This window comes from Melospiza melodia, chromosome 6, assembly GCF_035770615.1.
Source record: "Melospiza melodia melodia isolate bMelMel2 chromosome 6, bMelMel2.pri, whole genome shotgun sequence".
Classification (NCBI taxonomy): Eukaryota; Metazoa; Chordata; class Aves; order Passeriformes; family Passerellidae; genus Melospiza; species Melospiza melodia.
Window position 1 is genome coordinate 27,498,901 of NC_086199.1, and position 24,138 is coordinate 27,523,038.

The 24,138-nt window shown below is 36.9% G+C and overlaps 1 protein-coding gene across 2 annotated transcripts; it reads right to left on the minus strand.

Moving 5' to 3' along the window:
• Positions 1–337: 337 nt before the first annotated feature.
• Positions 338–22,437, minus strand: G2E3 (G2/M-phase specific E3 ubiquitin protein ligase). 2 transcript variants are annotated; one of them, XM_063160445.1, is made up of 16 exons: positions 22,364–22,437; positions 19,776–19,826; positions 18,320–18,417; positions 16,276–16,377; positions 14,655–14,779; positions 13,417–13,582; positions 12,628–12,734; positions 11,453–11,569; positions 10,515–10,639; positions 10,276–10,408; positions 9,471–9,593; positions 8,017–8,327; positions 7,205–7,386; positions 6,870–7,042; positions 4,917–5,116; positions 338–4,319 (listed from the first exon to the last, which is right to left on the minus strand). In XM_063160445.1, the coding sequence occupies exons 1-16, from the start codon at positions 22,434–22,436 to the stop codon at positions 4,087–4,089; spliced, it is 2,319 nt and encodes a 772-aa protein (XP_063016515.1). In that variant the 5' UTR covers position 22,437; the 3' UTR covers positions 338–4,086. The 2 variants fall into 2 exon arrangements, with proteins under 2 accessions (XP_063016515.1, XP_063016516.1); XM_063160446.1 differs by having other exon boundaries at positions 19,776–19,823; positions 22,364–22,428.
• Between the last annotated feature and the right edge of the window lie 1,701 nt (positions 22,438–24,138).

A 24,138-nucleotide genomic window follows, 5' to 3' on the forward strand; every position in this document is an offset into this window, starting at 1 on the left:
CTGAAACAGTTTTGACACGACCACCTCATGACTAAATGGAAGGACTGATGTTTCAAAACCAAGGATCTAGCTGGAAATAACGTCTTGTAGTTTTAGTGAGTTACCGCAATGGAATATAGCTACAAGTTTCCTTCCCTCTGCCTTCATGCCCCTGCAGCAATCCCACCGGGAATGAGCCGCCTTGCCCCAGCTCAGTTTTGGATACCACGGATAAACACGCCATATACACCTTTGTGTAAATCTACAAGTACACAAATGAAACTATAGAAAATAGTAAAATAGTGATGACACTTCTAGAGCTAAAGTCCAGAAATCAACAAAATAAAAACACGGAAGCTACATATTTAACCTTTTATTGCACTTTGGACATATACAAGATATTTCCCACAATTAGTGATTATTCAACACTGATGCTACAAAACATCGCTTGAAGATGCAACAGAGTTTAGGCACTGATTCTGCAGAGTTCAAGTTAGAGCTAAAAAAATTTACAAAATTACAGTGTATTGCATAACATTCTCAATACCATAACTTTAAAAATAACATCGTTTATGTAATACAAAAATCAGAGGGTTGGTTATAGATTTTTTACAAACATTAACATTTTGAAAATTATTTTCTGTATACATATGATTTGACACGTCAAAGTTTTTGCATTTTTATTTTTCTTGTTTCCTATTAGATATTCCCTCAGGTAAGAAACAGAAAAGTTTGAGCTTTAAAATGTTTTACCATATAAAACAGATTCAAAATATACTTGAAAGGCATATTTTGTAAGCTTCTATGTTGCAATTCTGTTTAAATTAGATTTTTTTTCATATACAGAATGTGAGTGTGAATTAATTAAAAAATTCTCATGTTTTCAAATTCCAGGACATAACATTGTAATGAAAATAATCAAAGGTGCAGCCCACAATGGTTTAGACTTGTAGTATGAAGAAATTTTTTCTCCTTTGAGCTATATTTCACTCTTCATTCAATTAAAAAACCTAACAGCTTTTTCTGGTAAGCATCCTCTGAATGGGCAAAAAAGCAAGTCACAGATTTCTTATTCCTTGGTTTTTCAAACATAGAGCTAAAATACTTGATGGTGGTTTTTTATTTTATCTACATTATTAAGGAGACCATACTAAACCCACTAATACATTACCGTTTAGTAGAAAATTATCACTCTAGAAAACAAATAGCTTATTTGATGTGCTAATTCCAGATGGAAACTAAGGGTTTGATGCAGAAACTGTGGGGTGAAGTTCTTTGGCCAAACACAAAAAGGACTGCAATAGTTCTTTCATGGTGCTGACAAATCTTATAAAAGAAACAGTGTCTATAATATATTTTATACATTGATGCATACACAATTATTCTCCCTGTGTTACAGAAATACTGAAAGTAAGTAGCCTCCCTAATTTCAAGGTGTGCCTTAGGCTATGCTTATGTAAAATGAAAACTACCCCATAATATTGCACTTCAGTGATCTGCTACAACAATAAAAAACCTAGGGTCCTTATAAATTGTTTGTACAATGTCAAGACAAGGGATACAATTCTGTGTTTGGAAGTTAGCTTATTCAATGGAATTCTAATGAACAGTTCAAATAAATTTATGACTGGTCTATATAAATGCTGAAAATGAGGAAATTCCTTTCCATAGCAGCATTCAGGAATACCACTTGAATATATGAAGTATTATATTGGAGTGTCTAGATAGAGCTGATCAAATAGATAAAAAAGGGAAAGACAACTTGTCCTGAACGGGTACATGTCAGTATCAGACAATGGGAACAAAATCAGTGCAAGAAAAACCCTTTCAGGCAGTATTACATACTATGTTTTTACTGATTTTACCAATTCAGGGTTTGGATACAGGATTGTACAGCAGATCGTTTTAAAGTTGACACTTTTTACATCTGGCATATAGGTTAGTTCTGCCTTTATATAAAAGACTTTTAACCCCTGAGTTCAAAAGTTATAAGCAATAAGAGGTGTGAACTCTATTTTTGTAATCTCAGGTATGTTTTGAAGCCTTATGTTCATATAGTTTCATTATTTCTTTCCCCATTGAAGGTTTTAAAACGCTGTTTATTTAGTTCCAGGTTCTGAACAATTTCTCTTGCCACTGCAGGTACCAAAAGTCCTCGTCCTTTAAAATTACTCACATTCTGCTTGCTACTTTTGTAAAATCTGTACTTCTCATATGGAAGAATAACATCAGAGAAGGAAGAATAACATTAGAGAACATATTCATCATTAGCTAGGCAAGATAAACAAATACTGCGCTCATTTTTAAAGTATGATATGGTATTTGCAGGAAAGTCATTATATTTGAAAAATACAAACATACAACATGAATCTTTATTATGTAAACAAATTTGTGCCAAATCACTCTCCCTGTAATGGTAAACAGACCATTGGAAAGGCTAAGAACACAAAGAATTTATTGACATAATGAGAGTCAAAAATTATGCAAAGATCAGAAACACAGAATATTATTGGAGAAGACACTGAGAAAATGCTTAGTATATAAACAAGCCAAATTACATTCTCCAAGGGATGATGTTTCTTTTAAAGGAGACTTGAATATGCTTTTGGCCAAATGATAAGACTGATGAGATTAGATTGTTTTAAGCATTAGTAATGAAAAATGTCTGATCTAAGACTTGCAATGATTTTCTTAGACTTTCTATTATTTTTTCAGAAGCACCTATCCATTTATAATTACTGTGGATGTACTTCCTTGCCAAAGAATTCAAATGTAAAGCAATCCTCCTTATATTTTCAATTCAAATCAAGCTATATTAATAAAAAAGTATATAATTATTTTCCAGTATTTTGAATAATGTGCATACACATAGACACATACAGATACATATATATCTATATTACATGTATAGCACAGTTTATGTTAAGGACGTATAGCACAGGCAGTCAAAACAGAGGGAAATAGTATAATTTCAAAACAGAGAGCAGCATACATTTAAAAATAATGTATTTAAAGGTCCTTTCAATGTCATAGTTTTAGCATTAGTCACATTAAAGTATTGCTGTATAGGAATTTCACGACTTATATTTTACAGCTTAATGGCCCAGCCATTTGCACAAATTCCTGCAGCACTGAAATATATTTTATACAGTGCTCAGAATGTGCCTATGACTGAACTGGAAGAATTTAGAATAAAAGCTAGAAAAGAATCAGGCCCAGACAAACTTGATGGTAGACTGCCTTTAGTTTAACAAAGAGTTTTAGTGCATGGTCGAATGAAAATACTTAAATGGAGGACAAGTTTATATGCTCTAATGAGCAACAAACTTTTGTTCTTTCATACTTTAAAACATTAAGTCTAACTCCTAAATTTCACTTTGAAAGACCAGGTATTGCTGCATGTTCAAGATTTCATTCTGGTTTTTACTATTTTGGCCCTATGAGTAATTAAAAATTAATGTATGACAGCAGAATGCAGAAATGTGCAAATGTCAAAGATCTTGTTTAAAAACAGAGACACAAGTTCAATCAAATTTTGTTCTTACACTGTATTATTTTAGCTGTTTTCTCCAGATCTTCAGTGCATTAGCCACAATGACCATAAAACTACAATTATTTTAATTTTCCTAGGTTTTTATGAACCATAAGAACATAATGAATCAATACAAAACAATTACTGAAAAACTATATATAGAACTGAAGAACTGCATCACGGTTTTATGCAAGACAATGCTCTACAGCAATTATCTTCAAAATGTACTTGGTTTGTTTTTGACAAATAAGTTACCTAAGTATTTGATACAATCCACGTACTTACCTGTTACAGAGTGTGTTTTTCATACCTGTCTACAGCAAAAGCTGACATTTAAACTACTTCTGCAAGAGATGCAGGACTCTGAAGGTGAACTTCAAGAAGAAAACTATTCAGGAGATAAAGGCTTTTTTTAATTTGAAAATTGTTTTCCATCTCATAACAACTTTTAGCATAATTTTGGAGGAAAGGTCAGAAAATACTAAAAGCACGTCCAAAAATACAGTAGCAAACTGAAAGAAGATGTTCCTGCAGAAAACTCAAGTTTCCAATGTTCAGTTTAATAGCAAAAATACTTAGTCCCTTTCAACTCTTAGTGTGTTTCTGATGGTGAGCTCCATTTTATTTTTGAACTGCTGATACGTCTTTGTTCTAGGAAGCTCTAAGCAATTAAGACGTCTGTTTCCATTGGGATACCTGATATGTAAAAATTTAATAGTAGGTTCAGGATCAAAACCAATGGCTGGTATATAAGAGGAGCCTGTTACAAAGAGCAGAATATCCTCCAATGTCACTACAGAGTCACCACCTAAAAGAAAAGGATTACGTTTTATCACTGATTGTCTATTACACATAAGCCATTACCCCACATGTTAAGTGTTAAGAGGAAAAAACCCCCATCTGAAATCAAATCAATATACTGAAAATGCAGTTATATAGCTACCTAAGAAAAAGTTTATCAAGAAAATCCCACTTCAATTAGTTCTGAAAAACCTTAAGTGAATAAAAAATCTCTTCTGCAAGCAAAAGATAGGAAACAGAGGTCTTTAAGACTTCAGACAATTTATCTAATAAAGGATTTTTCAGTATCACTTAGGTTGTGTGTTGGATTTTCATATTTTAATTCACAGGAATCCTAGAGACAATCTTTCAGATATTTACCACTCTAAAGGTCTGGGCAACAGTTTGAGAAATTCTAATTAGTAAGAAAAAGGGGGAAGAAGGAACAATTAGGAACTGATAGTGACTAAAAAACCTTGATTTATTTACATCACTGAAATCTAAAAATCAAATTCTGTATGTATACCAGCAGCAACTAAATAACCTGGACAGGGAAGGGGAGGACTCTTTCATTTAAAAAAAACAAAGAAAAACCCCCAAAAAATGAAACCAAACCAAAACTTACTTTCCACATCTTGCAAATAGCCCATCCAAAAATCAGCACCTTCAACTTTATTTACATCTGATGAGGAATGGATTGTAAAGAGATTGTAGACAGTTTCCGCTGAAAGTCTTTCAGGTCTATAGCAGAATATGCTAGAGAACACACCTGGGTGCATTTGCATTTTCTCCAGAACACCAAGCGTTTTCAAACCCTGCCTAAAACTAGATAGAAAAAGAGTGACCATGCATCAGAACTCTGCATTTTATAAAGCTGCAAGATGGGGTATAATAAATCTTGTCAAGAAGGTTACATAGCACTCCCATTTTATCTTGGGAAATGCATTTAACTCTGATTTTAACAATCTAAATGTTTCTGTAGAGCTTTTTGGGGAGATGAAAGAAATACCAGTGATATGTAGAAATTAACCTTACTTCCTGGTACTTGACTGTATGTACAAGGCGTGCTTTTAACTTTAGTAAGAAAACATAGCAATCCTCTTTCTTACAAATAGCTCTTTGGAAAACAGTTAAATTCCTTGTCCATAGACAAAATAAGTTCTCTTAAAAGACAGCCTTTGCTTGGCTTTTGCAAGTTTGCATGTGCTTATATGCTGTTATTTCTGCCTGTGGCAAATGCAGACAGAGCATCCTGGGCTGTACTGGAACTGTGTTGCCAGCAGCTCAAGGGAGGTGATCTTTTTCCTCTGCTTAGCAGCAGTAAGGCCACACTTTAAGCGCTGTGTGCAGTGCCAGGTTCTGGCAAAGGGTGACTAGGAAGATTAAGGGACTACAGCATAACCCTTTGAGGAGAGGCTCAGAGAGCTGGGACTCTTCAGCCTAGAGAAGGTTCAGGTGCAATCTCAACACGTAGAAATATCTGAAGAGATAGGAGGTCAGAGACAGGCTCTATTCAGTGGTGCCCACTGGCATAGAACATTTAACAGCTAAAATAACCAACTCTTTAGTTACTCTCAGTCCTTTATAGTGACAAGTAATTTCTTGTTCTACTCTCTTATGCCCACCTTAAGCCCATCTCTCAAATGCTCAAAACTCCACTACCTAATGGTGTTTCGAGTTAACTTAATATTTAAGTGTTTGAATTAGTGCATTTGTTTAAATGCACTAATTATGTTTTACTTTTTAACTCACTAATTTTAAAATATGATCTAGACTGTTCAAACATGCCAGAGGGCCTTGAACTGAAGGACTAAATTCTTCTGACCTTTGTTTAAAAAAATCCTCATATTAAGAATCAGTTTTCATAGCTCTTTGAGACAGAGTAATCAAATTTGTCAGAGGTAATACTATATGTGAAATTTAAATCAGGCTATGCTTGTTGGAAAAATTAGCATCCAGTAAATTTTTACTGAGCAGATGAAGAATGCGAATTGGAAGAAAGGCCAGAGACCAATCAAAGAACAGTCAAGAGCTGCAACTTTTCCAGCTCATGAGGTCATCACTACCTCACAGAAACATCAATGCAATGCTTATATTCTAAGCAGACCAACTTACACTTGTTGACAGTGTTGCACTCCTAATAGCACACACAAACTCCCTAATTAGAACTCTAGAAAACTCATTTGAATTCTAAACATATGTTAAAAATTTCTAAAACAAAGACTCTACATTGGAGCAATTCTGAATTAGAATTGAACATAAGCTAGAGAAATTGTAGAGTGCAAAGGTCTTTGTCATGCTGTAGCTTAAAAATTGTGAATCTGCCTTCTTCATAAGGTTGAAAAGGGAATGCAATGTGACCAAGGAGAAGTCAGAGCAGATATGTAGAGAAAAAAGTTTTTCAGTTTAACTACTTAGTTAACAGCTGCTACTTAATCAACTGAAAATTACAGTACACTTCAGTGGTTTAAACAGAGTAAGTAGGTAAGAATACCTGAGAGTTAGTTTTAGTAACATATTATTTAGAGCTGCAGTGAGGAGAAGAACCAAGAAGTTCGAAAACTCAAGCAAAACAAACCTTTCTAGGGGCAAAGTAATTCTCTTGATTACATGATAGATCAGTATGTCATTCACCAGCATGTTCTTATCACACAAAGCTGTTACAGGTCTTAAACAGCCAGCAGCAGTGAGGAATTCACAGCAGTCTTGTAGTGTAGACTGTAGGCTGGACAGACTATTTGCAAATTTTATCTGCATAAAAACATAAGTTAGGCACTTGTTTACTACATGTGTGTAAACATATATGTGAAAAATATACCTTTGAATTTCAACAAAATTTATATTCAGTAAGTCCTTCTCTATCTCCAAATATAGTCTTGAGCAATAAATAAAAAGAAACTTATTGCATATTACCGTTTTTATTGTTTGTGCTACATCAACATCAGCAACATCTTCCAAAACTGGCTTCACATTCTCTGGACCATAGACAAGACATTTGAACAGTGTTTTGGAAAAGAAACCAGGAGGTGGACCACCATGAACCAGAGAAACGGCGATCATTTTACCAGCTTCAAAATAAAGATTTTCTTTTAAAGCTGCAAATAAAAAAGTATGATTATTTAGATGCGTAGAAATTATTTTTCATCATTTTTTAATAGAAAATGTCATAGTACTGTTTTTCTTAATGACTTTTGCCATCTTGTGACAGTTCAAACTATAAGACTCTATTTTTATATAGGAGTACCACATTCTTTTGCACCAGCTCTTCAGCCACTATCCAGGATTGGGAGATATAACTTCCACTTTACACCAAACTCATATTTAATTCTGAAGCGTAAGAACTCAAAGAAGCTAACTTGGGGTCTTTTGGAAGCACACCATGAGAAATAATGCTCCAGAAATTTGAGGAAAGGAAAATAATTAGCAGAGAAAGCGAGTCAGAAAGAAAGGAATTAAATTAAAGAAAACAAATACACTAACTAAAAAGTTCCAAGTCTAGTTATATGTTGTTTGTCCATGGCTGTAGTCGACTTTTCCAACCAACCCAAATTTTTAAAATGACAAATCCACACACCGTCCCTCTTTAGAATTGAAAAAATAAAAAAATCAATCCCTGAAAAAATTCAGGACTATACTTGTGAACTGACACTCATATTGGCTGAAGATTAAAAAATATTTTAAGCTATATACTTCTCAATTTGCTTTTGAACAAAGCAACTAATTACCTTGAAAATCAAGGGACAAGTTCTTTCCAAAAGAGCCCTCAAACAATGATGAATTCTGAAGGTGAAGCATTAATACTTGGAAGAAATGGTGTTTTGATGCAGAAGTAGTATTTCTCTTCGATCTATTTTTGCAGTTTGAGAAATTTACTTCAATAGTGTTTGTAGGACTGAAGATGCGCTGTCTAAATCCTTTTAAAGCACTACTCCAAATATTTTCTGCATTGATGTTAAGTCTTGTTGTTTTTGTTTGAACTTGTAACTTTAACTCCTTCAGTATATTACAGACTTCCTTTCTTTGCTGACTTAAATACCTACAAAAAAATTGCATGTATTCTCAGATTAAATCTATGATTCGTAATTAACAACAGTTACACTAAAAATAGTTAAATAGGATATTAAGAACACTTTTTTAAACACTGTGGCACATTTAGGTATTGCCTGAGTTATATCAATAAAACATTTAGTATATATTTTAAAATATATAATCTTATAGTGACAAGTTTTAGAATACCTCTAAGAACTGAAAAAAGAGGTAGAAATAATTACCCTGGCATAAATCAAATAGTGATTTTCTTAATTCAGTGACTCCTACACAGTACCAAACCATCATCACATGAGTTGACATTTAAACAGAGTGAAACAAGTAAGAAATTGAAGTTTAAAATTTTGCCTTACAGATGTTTTGAAACCAAATTAGAACAATCATCACTATAATAAAAAAGTATATTTGAGTGGGAAGAAAATTCTCATTAAAAAAACCAAGATGTTTTCTTTATGAGCTTCCAACCAAAACTATCTCAAATACTGTATTTACTAGAAATACCTTATTCGCTCATCAGAATTTTTAGCACATAAGATAGAATCCATAAATTAACTACTCACAAGAAGATAATGAATTTTACGTCCTCAAACTGAATATTCCATATTAAAACATGTTGTTTTAGCACTGACTTTAGTACAGGCACAAAGTATTCATATGGTACAAATACAAAAACATTAAAAATTTAGGACCTGTCTAATTAGAAGAAAGTAATTAGGATTCTTTTTATTCCCTATTTTCTAAAGAATGTTTAGCCATACATCAGTAAGGACAAAAATGCATTTCTGGGTTTTGACCCCCTTACCATCTAACCTAAAAACTCTTCGTAGGTTTCAATCTTTTCCCCTCACACCCCTCTAGCAGAAACAGCAGAAGCCTTTCTCAAGCTATGACTTCTGATTTGAAGTGTAAACTCATCTCATTTTTGACTGACTATATGCATATACACACACACACAAATATTTTTGTATACTGTATAGATTCACACAGAGAAATATATATGGATACTGTATATACACACAGACACATGTAGATACTGTATATACACAAAATCACACACACACAGTCTGTAGGAAATACAGTAAAAAGCCATGTGCTAGATTACTCTTCAAAATAAGAAAAATAGAAGAAATACTTGTGCCTCAGGGACCAGTTCCAGTTTGACATCACTGGAGATGGGGACACTGTCACTCTGTTGGATGCTGGCTGCTCTAGGTGTGAGCAAGGTGACAAGTTCTGGCACATCATCTTTGGCGATCTAGAAGTCAAAACAGTATTTTAAGAAGATACAACTGAAGAATGTATGAACACTTCCTATTTCAAGGTAGCAGTATAGTTTCCCCCTAAATCAGTACTGACTCTCATTTGTATCTCCATTTCCATGAAGTCCACCAGTGCCTGAACTACAATTTTGAAAAGAATGATTCTGTATTTTATTACACCGTGGACTAATTAGGATGTGTTTTTAGTTGCATCTCATACATCAGATGAAAGCGCTGACTGACACAGTAAGCAAAAACTAAAAATATCAGTTTTTACAAACTTGAAAACAGCAGAGCAAAATATTATTATGAACATTTGTCTTTAAGTCAGACTTCTAGAACACTATTAAAATGGAAAAAATTCCAATAAGCAAACTTAAAGCTTATTGCCATTTGTATATTCTGAAGTTACCACTAAATTGTTAAAATTCCTTTAACAAGGATCTATCTCTATCACTAAAAAATGGTTTACATGCCACCAAATCCAAATAACTATAGCAAACTTACAGAGTTCATGGCTTACTCAGAAAGCTTCAATCACTAAATTTTTTATTCTAATTTTATTTGATTTGCAATTTAATGTAAGTTCCTCCTATGGAATAAGCCATTATTTCCTCATGTTTAAGTATTATCTTATGGCAATGATCAATTTTTGTGAGAAAACATGAAACTACACACTGGAGTAGAAAACTGCGTGGAGATCCAGATGACTGCCGAGGGGACTTTGGGGGTGGCTCGTCCAGCAAACAAGGTGTTCCATTTGAATTTGTAGAGGCAGATGAAGCACGCTTTTTCCGTTTGCTATACTTCCCTGTAGGATTACATTATATTAATTTAATGAATTTTCTAGTTGCAAAGTATGCTTATATAACCTGAAGTTATCATTTAAGAGATCACTGTCACATCCACAACTTCACCTGATTTTGCAAAGATACTTCTGCATTCCATGCACTCCCAGTTTTGCTCCCACGACTTCAGAGATGAACAGGCCAAATGAGTCCCACGAGAACCGCAGTACTGGCAACGCTGAATTTCCCATTTACTAAAAGGAAAAACTTTGGCATTTAGAATTAGACAGAAGAATGAGGCTAGTAAAAACAAAGACTAATTGTAAGTGCAATCCTGACACTAAACCAATAAAGCATAATTTTATCAGTCTGGCAGAACTGATTCTAATCAAGGAGACTTTCTTCACATAAGATATACTCATAACTGGCTGCAACAAGAAAAAAAAAGCTACTCATGTTCCAACAGCTTGCACTGAGTGAGGCTATTAGTACTCCTCTGTTCTGAAGTCAACAGATTGCAGGCACTATCTTCTCATCCTGCTAGTCAGCAAACTCCTCTGTGTTTTATGGTATCCACCAGTCAGCTTTTCCAAACAGTAATTCATTTAAAGGAGAACTCTCTAGGGAAACATTCAAACTACTGACGACCTAAGTCTACTACTTTAACAATAACTTCTTGTAAAGGCTATAAGTATTTTAACACTTAATAAATTGCTGAATTAAACTCTGAATGATACATACACAAAATTAATTTAGGTACATGCTGTGTTGATGCACAAATTCTACTTCAGCCTGTAAAAAATGAGGACAAAGTAACTGATAATCCCTTTAATTTGGTTTTAATGGCTTTTATAACCATATGAAGTTAGAGAAATTTAGTACTGAAATATGATTATATTGAGTAAAACAAAAACACTATCTAGACAGTGCGTTGGCTTGACATTACAATGTGATGCCAAAAAATACCCAAACATTTATGTACATGAAAATTATAAACAACAACAATGAAAAATAAGTCAAAAAACCTATTCTAACCCAAGTTATACGTTCCTGCTAAAGTATCATACCTATCAGGTTCATTATAGTCTCTTCCTTTCTTGCAGAGACACCTTTTAACATCACAGTGTTGATAACAATGCAGTAAGTCTTGATATGCATTTTCTTCAAGTTCCCAAGATGCATCCCTGCAAACAAGGCAGAAGATGGACATCAGAACTCTATTTCTGATTGTTTTAATGGGTTTCTCTGTATTTAGAAAAAAATATATGCAATAAACATATGAATGTATTTCAATCATGTCATGTTCTAGGTAACTGAGAGGGGGAAGGGGGGGAGGAAACTCTAGTAACTAAAATAATACTATAAAACACATAGATGGACTTTTTCTTGCATAAATTTACTTTGATTTTAAGTATTTATTATTTGTCATATGACTTCAGTGACACAGGACATTTGCTCTGTCTCTATCCCTTTTTTCTCTCACAGAAAACAAGGATATTTGTTTAGGCAACCTACATGAGTTACAAGTGAAACTGATTTCATGAATGGTAACTCAGAATGTTCCAGGCCAATATGGTGAAGTTCATAAATTATTTTGACTCCTCCTCCTCTCCAGAATCTTAAGCTTCTGTCTCAAGAGGGAATTGATGGTGCTCTCTGAAGACTAATAGTTATTAAGTGATGATACTTCTAACAAAGAAGCATCATTCTGATCGCTTTCTGTCATATTTTGAGCCTCTTAAGGTGACAGAAACAGGAAAACCAGCATGGAATTTTGGAAGCAGATATTATACTAACATAACCTTTGCAATCCCTTGGCAGAAGACAGGAGCTGTATGGCTGAGTAATCCGCCAATTACAATTCTGTCTTGACAGAAATTCAGATAATTAAACTTGAACACAGAAGATACACTTCTTAGCAATCTCTACATTAAGGAAAAATTGTATTTAAGAAGTGCTTTTATCTTCCAATTGGGTTTAGAATTTAAGCTGAATCATGGCATTAAAAGTGACTTTTCAGAGCTTTCTGTTTTGTGTTTGATATAACCAATTTCACCTTTGCCTATTTTTATGCATATCTAAAAGGAAACAGGCTACTCCTTACCAAACTGAAAAATTCTACAACTGAAGGTAGAACCAACATTTCACATATTAATAGCTGAAGTTCTGTAGAATAAAATAAATGTTCATATCAGCTTATCAAAGTTTTCATACAAGAGTAGTCATTAACAAAATTACTTACCTTTCTGGAATGTGTATGCCCATTCTCAACATTTCTTTTTGAAATTTATCCTTGTTATTACACACTGTGCACCTAAAGAAAAATATCCCAGCACTCAAAGCTTGATACTGTGCCAAGAAAAAAAAACAAAAAACACAACAAAGAAACCAGACCAATTATTGAATTACTACCATCCTTAATATGACAATAAATTATGTCTTAATATTCAGACACATTACATTCATGGATACCATCCTGACATGGGTGTTAAAGCTGGTACAATTATGATGTGACTTGACATTAAAGCAAATGGCAAGAATTTTCTCTTCCTTTAAGGAAAGAGCTCATATGCCAGAATAAGATTCATAATCAAAAGCACCATTCTTTTCAGTCAGTGTAAGTAACCTCTCCAGATCCAGTGTAAGTTTACAAAAAGAAAGTTGTAATTTTTTGTAGTCTTGGATTTAGCCAAAGAGAACTGATGATGTATAAATTACATTTTTAGCACTCAGATTCTGCACATAATGACTTGCAAGAAATTTGCTGAACTTCAGTTCCTAAAAGTAGCAAAGGCATGAAATATGTATCACACATGCAGAAACATGGAGGGGCCACAGGGAGAGAAAAATTAATAGCATTAAAAGCTCAAAATCCTTTTGTGTGCATAAAGCAATTTTAGCACTGCTCTTCAAACCTAGTATACTTCATACCTACTACCTACACTTACCAGTAAGCAATTGTTCCATTATTTTTAAACAGAAATGTGATCTCCATGGGTGCAAAAGGACTGAAAGGGAGAACCTGTATTACCTGCAAGCATTCTCGATGAAACCAAGCATTTTTACAGCAAGGACTTTTCAATACAGTGTACACTGGAAGATGTTCAACCAAATCCAGACATATTGTGCACTGTGAAGCTCCTCTAGGTTCTTTATCCATAAACTCTTGGACTGGTCTATGTTCCCAACAGTAAGATCTAAAAAGAGTAATTTATGGTTCTGTTAACAAAACTACATTTTAAGAACCCTTCTTCATAAAATTTAAAGACATCAAAATTAATTCAATCATCAATTTTTCATGAGTAAGTGCTATGCAACAAGCTAAAAATGCAGACATACTGGTTTTTGCTAGGCTAGAGTTAAATTTCTTAATAGTAACTTGTATGGTGATGTTTTGGATTTGTGAGGAAATCAGTGTTGATAACACAGTGATGTTTTAGCTATTGCCCAGCAGATCTTGAACAGAGTTCAGACTTTTTCTCTTTCTCACCCTTCCCCACCAGTGAGCACGGTAGGGACACACAAGGAACTGGGAGGTGAGACAGCTGGGATGGCTAATCCCTACTGACCTAAGGGATATTCCATACCATGACATCCAAGAAATGCAGCTCTAGAAAAAACCTTTCTGAAAATGCCTTATCTTTACACGTACTTGAGGTAATGCAAGTTGTTTTGTGTTAACTGCCTGCCAGACTTCAATCCATCCACCCTACAAACTCAGCTCACAACAAGGATAATGCACTCAAGAGCATTTTGACTACAGCCAAGATGCTAGACAGATGACAGTAAAAGAAAACAAATCATTTTTTTGACATTTGATATTAAGCCCATTTCCCCTGCAGTCCCTCTCTGATAAACTTGGAAACACAACAAAATGGCAGATACTGTGTTGTGAGATACAGGTATCCAAAGCTCTGCCATTTCAACAAAGGCACAGGAGACAGGCAAACAAAAACCCAAATTGACCATTATGCAGTTTATTTCAGAGCTCAGAATTTACTGCTCAGTTTTGTAAACAACTTAACTACTTGTATAAGCATAAAGTCATGTATTTCAAAGTGTTGAGAATTGAGTTTATAAATAGTAGGTGCACAATGTAACTGTTTGACTTTCATGTCTACCACAAATCAGGTATTTGATTCCTAGATAATCTGATGTCATTTGCAACTATCAGCCTATCCAATAACAACCCATGAAAGAAACCCAAGTCACCTCCTGTATAAATATAATAAATTGAAAATAGAAAAACAACGAAGTCTCAAAACTCACCTGAAGTCTTCCATAAACTGGAAAATGCATTCCCTTTGTATCCCACAAGGAAAATGGTAACTTCGTTTGCATTTAGGAGCTACACATCCAATTGAAGCTCCCTTTTTCTTACAGATATTACATTTCTAGAAATAATTTGTTATGGAAAGAGAATATCAACACTTTAAATACAAGTAAAATTATAGGAATTAAACCAATAGAAAAGTTACAAAAAGTCTAAAAAAGAATAGTAGCTAATAGATTAAAACTGTGACAAGACTAATGTGGTATAGCTCTGTTACAAAGAGTAAACACATGCAGTTATTTCCCAGACTTAATGTACTGGTTAATATGCATATTGTCCTGTGACATGTAAGATAACATACAAGTTACTTTACCAGTACCTATAGTTTATATAGCTATAATAGGCATACACATATATATGCTTATATATAGGAATCTGTAAATTATTTACTGTCAGCTTCAAGCTCAGCACAATGTCATGAGGTATTATGAAAGTTTAATTCACTCTTATTTATCTGGAACTTGCCCAAGGAATAACACCAGTTGCAAACTCTAGAGGCCCAGGGAAGCTGACTTCAGTTGTGGGGTGAATTGTAATGGAGCACCCAGGCCACACTGATCTCAGAAACCTTCACTAGGCCTCAGCCTGAACCACCTGCACTGGACTAAGCCTCTCTTGAGGCTCATCAGAACCACTGTCTGCTCCCAGGAACTAACAGGTATCTAATGAGCTCCTGTTTTATAACAAACAGCCTTGGAAAACTGTTTTCTTGCCTGAATAACAACCAAGTGGAATAGTATTTTCGTTACTGAAGCTTTAGAGAAAGTTATCAACTCAAATTGCAGCCAGGATGGAAAATTACTGCCACTAAAGCCCTCTTGTGACCCTACAAACAGTGGACCAAAGTGACACCCTTAGAGCTGGATTCCCAGAAGACATGGGGCTAATGTGCATGTCTCAAACACTGACAACCACAGAGGAGCTGCTGGCAGTAACACACACAAACTGCTGGTGACAACCAAGAACACACCGTGAGAAAGAAGATTTGACTGTAGCAGAGGGCCTGGCAGAGATTCACTTGTCTGTGAGAAAGAACCACAGCACAGTGCAAGCACAGGAATGTGGAGCAGAAGTGGGCATGGACTATGGGGTAGGATTTAGACCCCAAAGCCCTCCAACCCACTACCAGAAAGGCCTGAAACAACAGACTGCTCATGATAACTAATTTACATAGAGGGCAAGAAATCCACCTTAAGGGTGGAGAAACCTATCCCCAAAAAGGTACCCCCACAAAGCCCAGGCCAAGTGTGTACATGACTAATAAAACTTTCTGACCTCTAGTGGACCCTCTGACTTTTGTCACTCCTTTTGCCCAATGAGCAAAATCTTAGGCACTTCCTTCTCCCTTAAGGGTGGATCATTACAATTTCTGCAGGGTTTTTTTTCCTTGAGGCTTCCACAAATCCAACAGACTTGTTACTTAAACGTAGAGTTCAGGTGCTCGAATGGGTTCAGCACATTGTCCATTGGAGGAAGAAAACAAACCCCACAGGCAGTACTAAGAGCACTTAAAAGTTACCTTTTTCCCCTGGTAAATACCAAAGACATAATTCTTACCAGTTTTGCAGCTCTTTTTACTTCTTTCCTAATATCTGTGATCAAAAATCCATCTACACCTTCATCTTCTTCACCCCTCTGCCAAATGCCACTTGACATTAACTACAAAAACAAATTAAGTATTTCAAAATATCCACCTAATCTAAAGATTTAAAATTACATACACTGTGCTTATCAAGTAAGAGAGAAGTTTAGTCTAAAAAGCTCACATGGAAACATTTTAATGATTAAAACTCTGATATAAAACACATTTTTTTCTGACATGACAATAACCAGTAAAATGAAAATAAGTATTACATAACATCAGAGTAATTGTATAATACTGTAGGGCCAGCGATAGTGTATTTTGCCTTCCTTTTTGAAGTATACAGACTATTCAGATAATTGTCAAACAATTACTTTCAGCATATAAATCTTCAGAGGAAGTAAAATTAAATTAGCTTAGTTAATATGAATGACAATTGTGCTGTGAAGATAATGAAGCACAGTAGGAAGTAACTGTACTGAAGTGTCACCTAAGAGGAAAAGTAATTCTCTTTAGAGGAGATTTAAATAAACACAGAATCAACTAACTAGGCAAATCAGAAGAGCCTGATGATAATTTAAAGTTAGGCAGCAACATTACAGTCTTCAAATAACTGAAGAGTTTCACAACTTGATGCCATTTATATTCTTTACAGTCTCATTTTATAATTTCAACGTAGTACCATTTAAACTAGTTTTATCAATATTGTACTCAAGTAAATGTAAGATTACATACCCAAACCAATTAAATATATTTTTCCAACTGTGAGACATTTGGCAAAGAATAATTAAACTGTCACTAATGTGCCTTTTTGTAGAACTCTTTTCTTATATAACATACACTGTATTTAAGTAAAATCACAGGGCTTTGCACATTTTTAAAAGAAGTAGACACAAGAAAATGTTAAAGATACTACACTGAGCTTCCTGCAGTTAAAATAACTTTTAACTCCTAAAGCTCAGTATTGCATGCATGCCTTTTCCTACCTGTTTATCAGGATAGGATTTTTCCTTATCATTTGATATGGCCCTATATAGGAGACAAAATTACCACTAACATGGTATAATGGCCTCTATTTCCTTAGAGCGACTTATAATTTATTTGAAATCAAATTTCTCTATCTTTATCTAACGTCAGAAAACCTCCACTCTCCTTAGTTTTTAAAGGATTCAGTATCCAAACTATTAAGTCATCTACAGTCAACGCTCTTTAAAGAATTTGTTGAGAAAACATACCCCCTACATTACTTCTGATACTCGACACTCATTTTAAAATTGGGGAGAACAATTCAAATTATGTTTATTAACAAACAAAAGATTTTTTTTTTGTTAAGCAGTAATGTTATTCTAAAGACCTGTAAAAATTTAGACTTTGAGAGGAAACTTAAGTATACCTTTAGGAATATGAAACTTGGAAAATGTCAAGGGTGATAACAAAAGCTTCAAGTTATATCCATAGCTTTGTTGAAATTATACACTTGTACTATTTAGTGAAACTATACTGATATGATCAACAGGTTATGTATAACTTCACTGAAAATTAGGACTTGAGTGTTACAATGTTCTGTGTAATGTCAGAGAACAGCTCACAGCCAGCAAGAAATATTGAGAAATGAAAAAAAAACTTTTCTGTACTTTCCACACTGGGTGGAATTTTCACATTTCAAATTTTGAAACTACATTTTTCTTATAGGAGGCAATATGTAAGAGCAAACTGTTCCTTTTGTCTTAACATGTACCTTCATTGCTATTTGCTATGCTAGGTTAGGAGAATTAATGAATTCCTTTAAATGGACCATGAACAGAATTTAGCTTTGAATAGAGGCTTGCTGGGATTTACTTATTTCATCTGCTACACCTGACTAGTACAAGCTTTCAATGCTATGAGTTAAAGCTCACATTTCAAGCTTTGCGACAACAAAATTATTACAAAAACATGACAAGTTATTAGTATTAAATACTTGTTGCACCTTTTTTTCAGATAAAACAGAAAACCCAAATATCATTACCATACACTTACCAAACAGTAATAATGAACAGTGAGATTGTACTCCACATAGGTCCTTTTTTCTCCATACTTTTCAGTGCAGTCGTCTGTCCGTCCACAGAGAACACAGACTAAAATATAAAATCATGTTTATAAGCACAGTGAATTCCAAGAACTGGAATTGCTATGGATCAGCTGCAGAGCAGTAGCTTCCACCTCTTTCAATCACATGCATCTTCAAGTAGATTACTGGATAAAGGACAGTAGACATCCCTTTCCTGATTGTTGAATTTTATAATAGATACAGAAGAATGTACTATTTGTTCCTCCTCTAGTGACTAGCAAGAAAATACTTCACCAGCCTGCTGATTCAGTAGTGGTCTATCAGCCAAGCTAAATTCACAAGCAGACTGTGCTCCCAATTGAAATATTCTTCCCCAAACACCCAAAGAGAATTGTCAAATGGCCAACAATGTCCAGGTGCATGTGAAATGTCATCTAGTTGCTACCACAGTTTTTTAAAACATTTAACAATTTGAGACAAAACTGCATTTAACTAAAACCTTGAGGACTTCCCACTTACCAAAGCTTCTAGCCCACTATCATAGTTCCATGGAGTTTTAATAGCTTCCCTTTAATTCCCAGTAGATGTATAAAAGACATTTACAATATTCTAAGATTCAGAACAGTCACAGTAGTAACAGGGCTACAGCTTCAGCCTAAGAAAGTGCTGAATGGTACATCTCAAACACAGCTCTGTGTGACTTGGCTGCTAAATTCACAAGGTTACTTCCTTGAAACATCTGCAGAAAACACTATTTTAAAATAGTCTAATTACAGCAAACAAACCTAAAGAAGTTTCAAGTTATTTCTTTTTCATTTCCTTAGACAAGTGGTGGTTCTAATACAATTTCACATAATGGTCAGGGTTGGAAGCGACCTCTGGAGATCATCTGGTCCAACCCTAGGCAGGGCCACCGAGAGCAGGTAACACAGGACTTTGTGCAGGTGGGTTTTGGATGTCTCCAGAGAAGGAGTCCATGACCTCAGTGGGCAGCCTGTTCCAGTGCTCTGCCACCCTTCCACATGTTGAGGGGGAAGCTATTGTGTTTTGGTTCATGACCATTGCCCCTCATCCTGTCTGGGCACCACTGAAAAGTCTGGCACCACCCTCTTGGCACCTGCCTCTGAGATATTTATATGTGTTAATGAGATTCCCTCTGCCTTCTCTTCCCCACACTAAACAGGTCCAACTCCCACAGTCTCTCCTCATGAGAGAGATGCTCCAGACCCCAAATCATCTCTGTCCTCTGCTGGACACTCTCCAGTAGCTCCTTGTCTGTCTTGTACTGAAGAGCCTCAAATTGGACACAGTAATTTTATTATTGGAAACTCACCTACTCTTTGAGCATGAATAAAATAAGTCATGACTAACAATATATATGCAGATTAAGTATTTCTGAAATTATTTTATAAAAGCTTTACTCACTTTTTGTGCTTTGAACATCAAAATTATTCGTTTTGCTCATCCTGAGTTCTTCTGGCCGTCATGCAAAAGAAACAAGGTATTAAATACATCCAGTGCATAAATGAACATTATACAGCTCTTTTATGTTTATTCAAAACTGCAAAGGAAGGGTATAAACTCCATAAACCAAAAGTGGTATTATGATAAAAGAATATCATAATTTTTATTGTGAGAGACAGAGGTTCAGCAAGCAGGATGCAATTGTCCAGAAAAAACATCTTAGACCATGACAGATACAGCAACTTTTACCTATTTCCCCAAACTAACAAACAAAATACATTTTATTTTCAGAAGAGAAAAAGTCCAATGCAACAGCTAGTTATCTACAAACTTATTTGTACAGAAGAGTTCTTACTTATTTTAAGCAACAGAAATAATGGTTCACAGATAACCTAAGAAACAGCTCTGACTTCTGCTCAAATAAAGGTTGTACTAATACAAAGAACTTGAAAACAAAAAAATAACTGGGTAGCGATGTGACTATGACTATAGTCTCCATTGTTTGGAGAAAATGCAGGATCCTGGATCAGAGAAATCCTGATCCAAAAAAAAGCCAAAGGAAAAAAAAACCCCACAAACTAAAAAGGTGAGGAACTCAAAACTGGGACATGCATACAAGGGAATTTACACTATGTAGGACAGTGTATTTTACATTCTGAAGTAGAAAGTAATTTATTTAGAAACAGATCTAACTTGCAACGTGAGCTGCCCTTTACTGTGTGCCACACCATGGACCCTTATCCTAAAAAAAATCAACCCAAACCAAATAATCCCTAGTTTCTTCACCACAGCATCAAAATGATTATTCTTTCTCAGCACTCTTCCAGGAACACATCTGTAGATCTTTGACTTGCCTTCCCTTAGGAAGCTGAAGAAAGCATTACTTAAGTTCTGCAGGCCAAGGGTGATGGCCTGCATCTCCAGGCTGGAACTCCGGCAGGCGGACAACTCCGTCTTGCTACAGGGAAGCAGCCAGTCACAAATCAAGGGTCAAACCAGAAGCCTGACAGACTGTCAACTATCGGCGGTCCGGTATTTACAGGTTTGAGGACTACCAGATATCAGCCTCAAGAACAAACTTTAGGTTAATTCAAACTATTGCAAATAAAGCACTGGAGCAATTTTACTGGAGATCTAGGGAAGGAAGCATATTCAGAAAGAAAAAGCAACGGAGGCAGAAGTGTCAGGCACAGGCAAGTGCTCTATGCCACTGAGAACCGGAGTAGTTGCACAAAGGACCACAAAACGGTCTAAAAGGAAAACAAACCAAAAAGCACCACTACTAAACTAGATTAAAACATTCCTAAAGACACACCACACTGATAGTCAGATTAAATAAGTGACCACTCATTTCCCAGAAACACACTTCCCTTTTTCTAAATAAGGAGGAATAACTATACTTAATCAGGTACAGAGGGAGCAAAAGACCCCCAGAGCTCACACACATTCCCCTTCTTCAGGATTTCCCCAGGATGGTCACTGTCAGTTTCACCGTTCTCCCGCTCCTGCGGTGATACAATACAGAAACTGCCTACACACGGCCACGCAAGCCAAGATTATTTTTGGTAGAAAGCCCTACAGGTGGACATACGCGGCTGAAAGCAAGAAAATCACCTTCATACCTTTCCTTGGCTCCAGGAAAATAGGAAAAAGAAAACGCTACACCACCCCCAATTCCCTCTACTTTTCTCAAATTCTTTCGGGTAAGTGAACCCAAAGTTCGAATTTACAAGTTAAAAGATAAGCAGATCACCCATTTAGGCCCCCTGCATAAATCCTCTGGGGCTTTTCAAGGGAACAAAGCAAGTCCGCATCCGTCTGCTTGCAAGGCAGGAACGACCCCATTATAGCCCAGTGTCTTGAAAACCGGTGTAAATAAAACGTATCTACTTTGCCTAAACAGGCTAGAAAAGTCCTCAGAGTGGGTGTTCAGATTTTGCTACATTCTGTGATTTTTTTTACTGCTCCATAGCGTAACGCGTTTCAAGTCTTTTAATTAAAGACTGAAAAAGAAAAACAAAGCAAGCCCCAAGAGGCACGGTATCACGCACACGTTTTCCCCAGCACAGGAACAAAGGACATCTCCCGCACCCACCCGTGCACCCCGAATTTCCACGCAGTGAGACCTCCAGGTCCCCCCGCGCTCACTCCGCAGAGCCGCGTCCCGGGAAAGTCCCGTCCCTCGGCGCCCGGCCCCGGGCGGGCGGGCAGCGCTCCCGGCACGTCCCATCCCGCCCCCAGGAGCCGGGGTTCAGGCGGCCGCGCTCCCCCCGCGCCTCGCAGGGCTCAGCCGCCCGGCACAAGGGCCACGGCAGGTCCGTGCGCCGCTCCCCTCCCGTGCCGCACTCCGCATCCCCCCGCGCCGCCGCCCGTGTCCCGCTAGCGCGGAGGCAAGAGGGAGCATGTTTGCGTAGTTCTGCCGGAGCTCCGGCCGCTCCGAGCGGCGGGAGCCAAGCAGCACCGGCTAGGAGGCTGCCGCACGGCGCTCCCCGCACGGCGAAGGAAGGGGCTCCCGCCTCCCTGCCCCGGAGCCCGAGGGCGGCACTCACCGCTCGGACCCGACCGAACCGGGCCGGGCCGCAGCACCGCGCGCCAACCGACGGCCGATTCAAACCCCAACATCCGCCCCCCGCCGGAAGCGCGGCCCGGCCCGCCCACCGCCCCGCCCCGCGGCCCCGGAACAGCGGGCGAGCCTCCTGTGACCATTCACCTGAGGAAACAATAAGTTGCAGTTTTTAAAAGAAATATTAAAAAAAAAAAAAAATTCTGTCTTCTGCAGCTTGTTCTCAAGGGGCCTAAACTGCCACCGTGTCAGGCCGTGCTGACCCTTTTTTCCCCATAGCTGCAATGAAACGGAGTTTCTCAGTAAAGTTGTGCATTTGATGTTTGGGCTGATGCTTTTCCATTGCAACGCCACTGGTGTTGCACCGCGTCACAAGGGAGCTCATTCCAGCGGCTTTTGTATTTGGCGAGTGCTACTCCCCTGTCCAGCAGAGCTGGAATGCTGCAGTGCCGAGGTCCATACGCTGGGAGTGCTGAGCGGTGTCAGCTCCACACCCACCCCTGCGCACCACCGGGAGCGGCTCTCCGCTCATCCCCGCCCGCCCCAGGCTGGTCTCTCCTATACCTGGTCCGCACCTTTATTCCCCCGGTAACTTGGCTGTTGAGCCCGGAGTCTCTGCAGATCCCCAGGCTAGATCCCAGATCACTTGCCCTGGCTGGAAGTTCTCTAGCTGCACACAGAGACGGAACAGAGAGTTTATCTGGAATCTGGAGTTGGTTAGGCAGGCGTGGGGACCTGCAGCTTGTTTTCACACAACTGGCCCCATTGCCCCGCTACCTCTCTGTTTTCCTGTGCTTCTTCACCTATAATGTACCTTCATCACACCCGTTCCCCTAAACATCCCATAACGCCTTTTGTACCCTAAAATACCATAATGACTTTGTTCTTTCCTGACAAATATGTGACTGTCTTCCCCCCTCATCAGTTAGGAAGTTCCAGCTTAATCTCTATGGGACGGAATGTTTCCTTCAATGGCTTTTCAGAGGTTTGGTCTTTGTCAGTCTCGTTTGCCTCCTGCGTTTGTGTATCTGGGGTTTATCTACTTCTGTGTGTTGGCCAAGTCTTGCATTGTTAAACAGCTGTTAATCCTTCCAGTCTGTACTTCTGAAAAGAAAAGAAGGATGTCTATGGATGTGAAACAGTGTGAAAGGCACAAAAAGACAATTATAGGTAATTATTTTCTTCATTAAAAAAGAGAAAGAAAATTTAACTTATTATCTTGATTTTCCTAAATGTACTGCAGTATGGTGTGTGTCCCATTTTATTCAATAACCGATGACCTACCTGCTATCCAGAACAGCTTCCATTCTCCTTCATGGATTCAAATGCACATTTTCAAGAAATGTAGAATATCATTCTTGTCCGTACCCTGTCTGGCTTGCTAACTATTTTAATATATATAAGGAATTGTCACACTGCCAATGGAAATGATAATGATGCCAATGGAAATGATGTCTTTTGAGAGTTTGATCCCAGTCTGCCACATTCTGGGTATATCTGTCTCAAGTAATGGTGTACCGAATAAAGGTCGTTATTATTATACTACCTCCATCTTTTGTAATATATAACACTATTTCTGCTATATATTACAGAATATATTTGCTGTATACAAACATGTATCCTGTATGATTCCAAATACAGAATGTTTCATTTGGTTCAGCTGTTAAGTTCTGCAGACTTATGAAAATTATTGTTATTATAGTTATTATTGTTATTATTGTCAATTTTCTCGGTCAGAAATCAGGTAGTCCTACCCATAAG

Excerpts from the sequence above, each read along its gene's own strand:
- G2E3 (XM_063160445.1), bottom strand. The coding sequence starts at position 22,436 with ATGTTGGGGTTTGAATCGGCCGTCGGTTGGCGCGCGGTGCTGCGGCCC. Across the intron at positions 5,117-6,869 it reads ATTACTTTGCCCCTAGAAAG|TTTTAGGCAGGGTTTGAAAA; the intron begins GTTTGTTTTGCT and ends TTTTCTATCTAG. Across the intron at positions 4,320-4,916 it reads CTATTTGCAAGATGTGGAAA|GTGGTGACTCTGTAGTGACA; the intron begins GTAAGTTTTGGT and ends CTTTTCTTTTAG.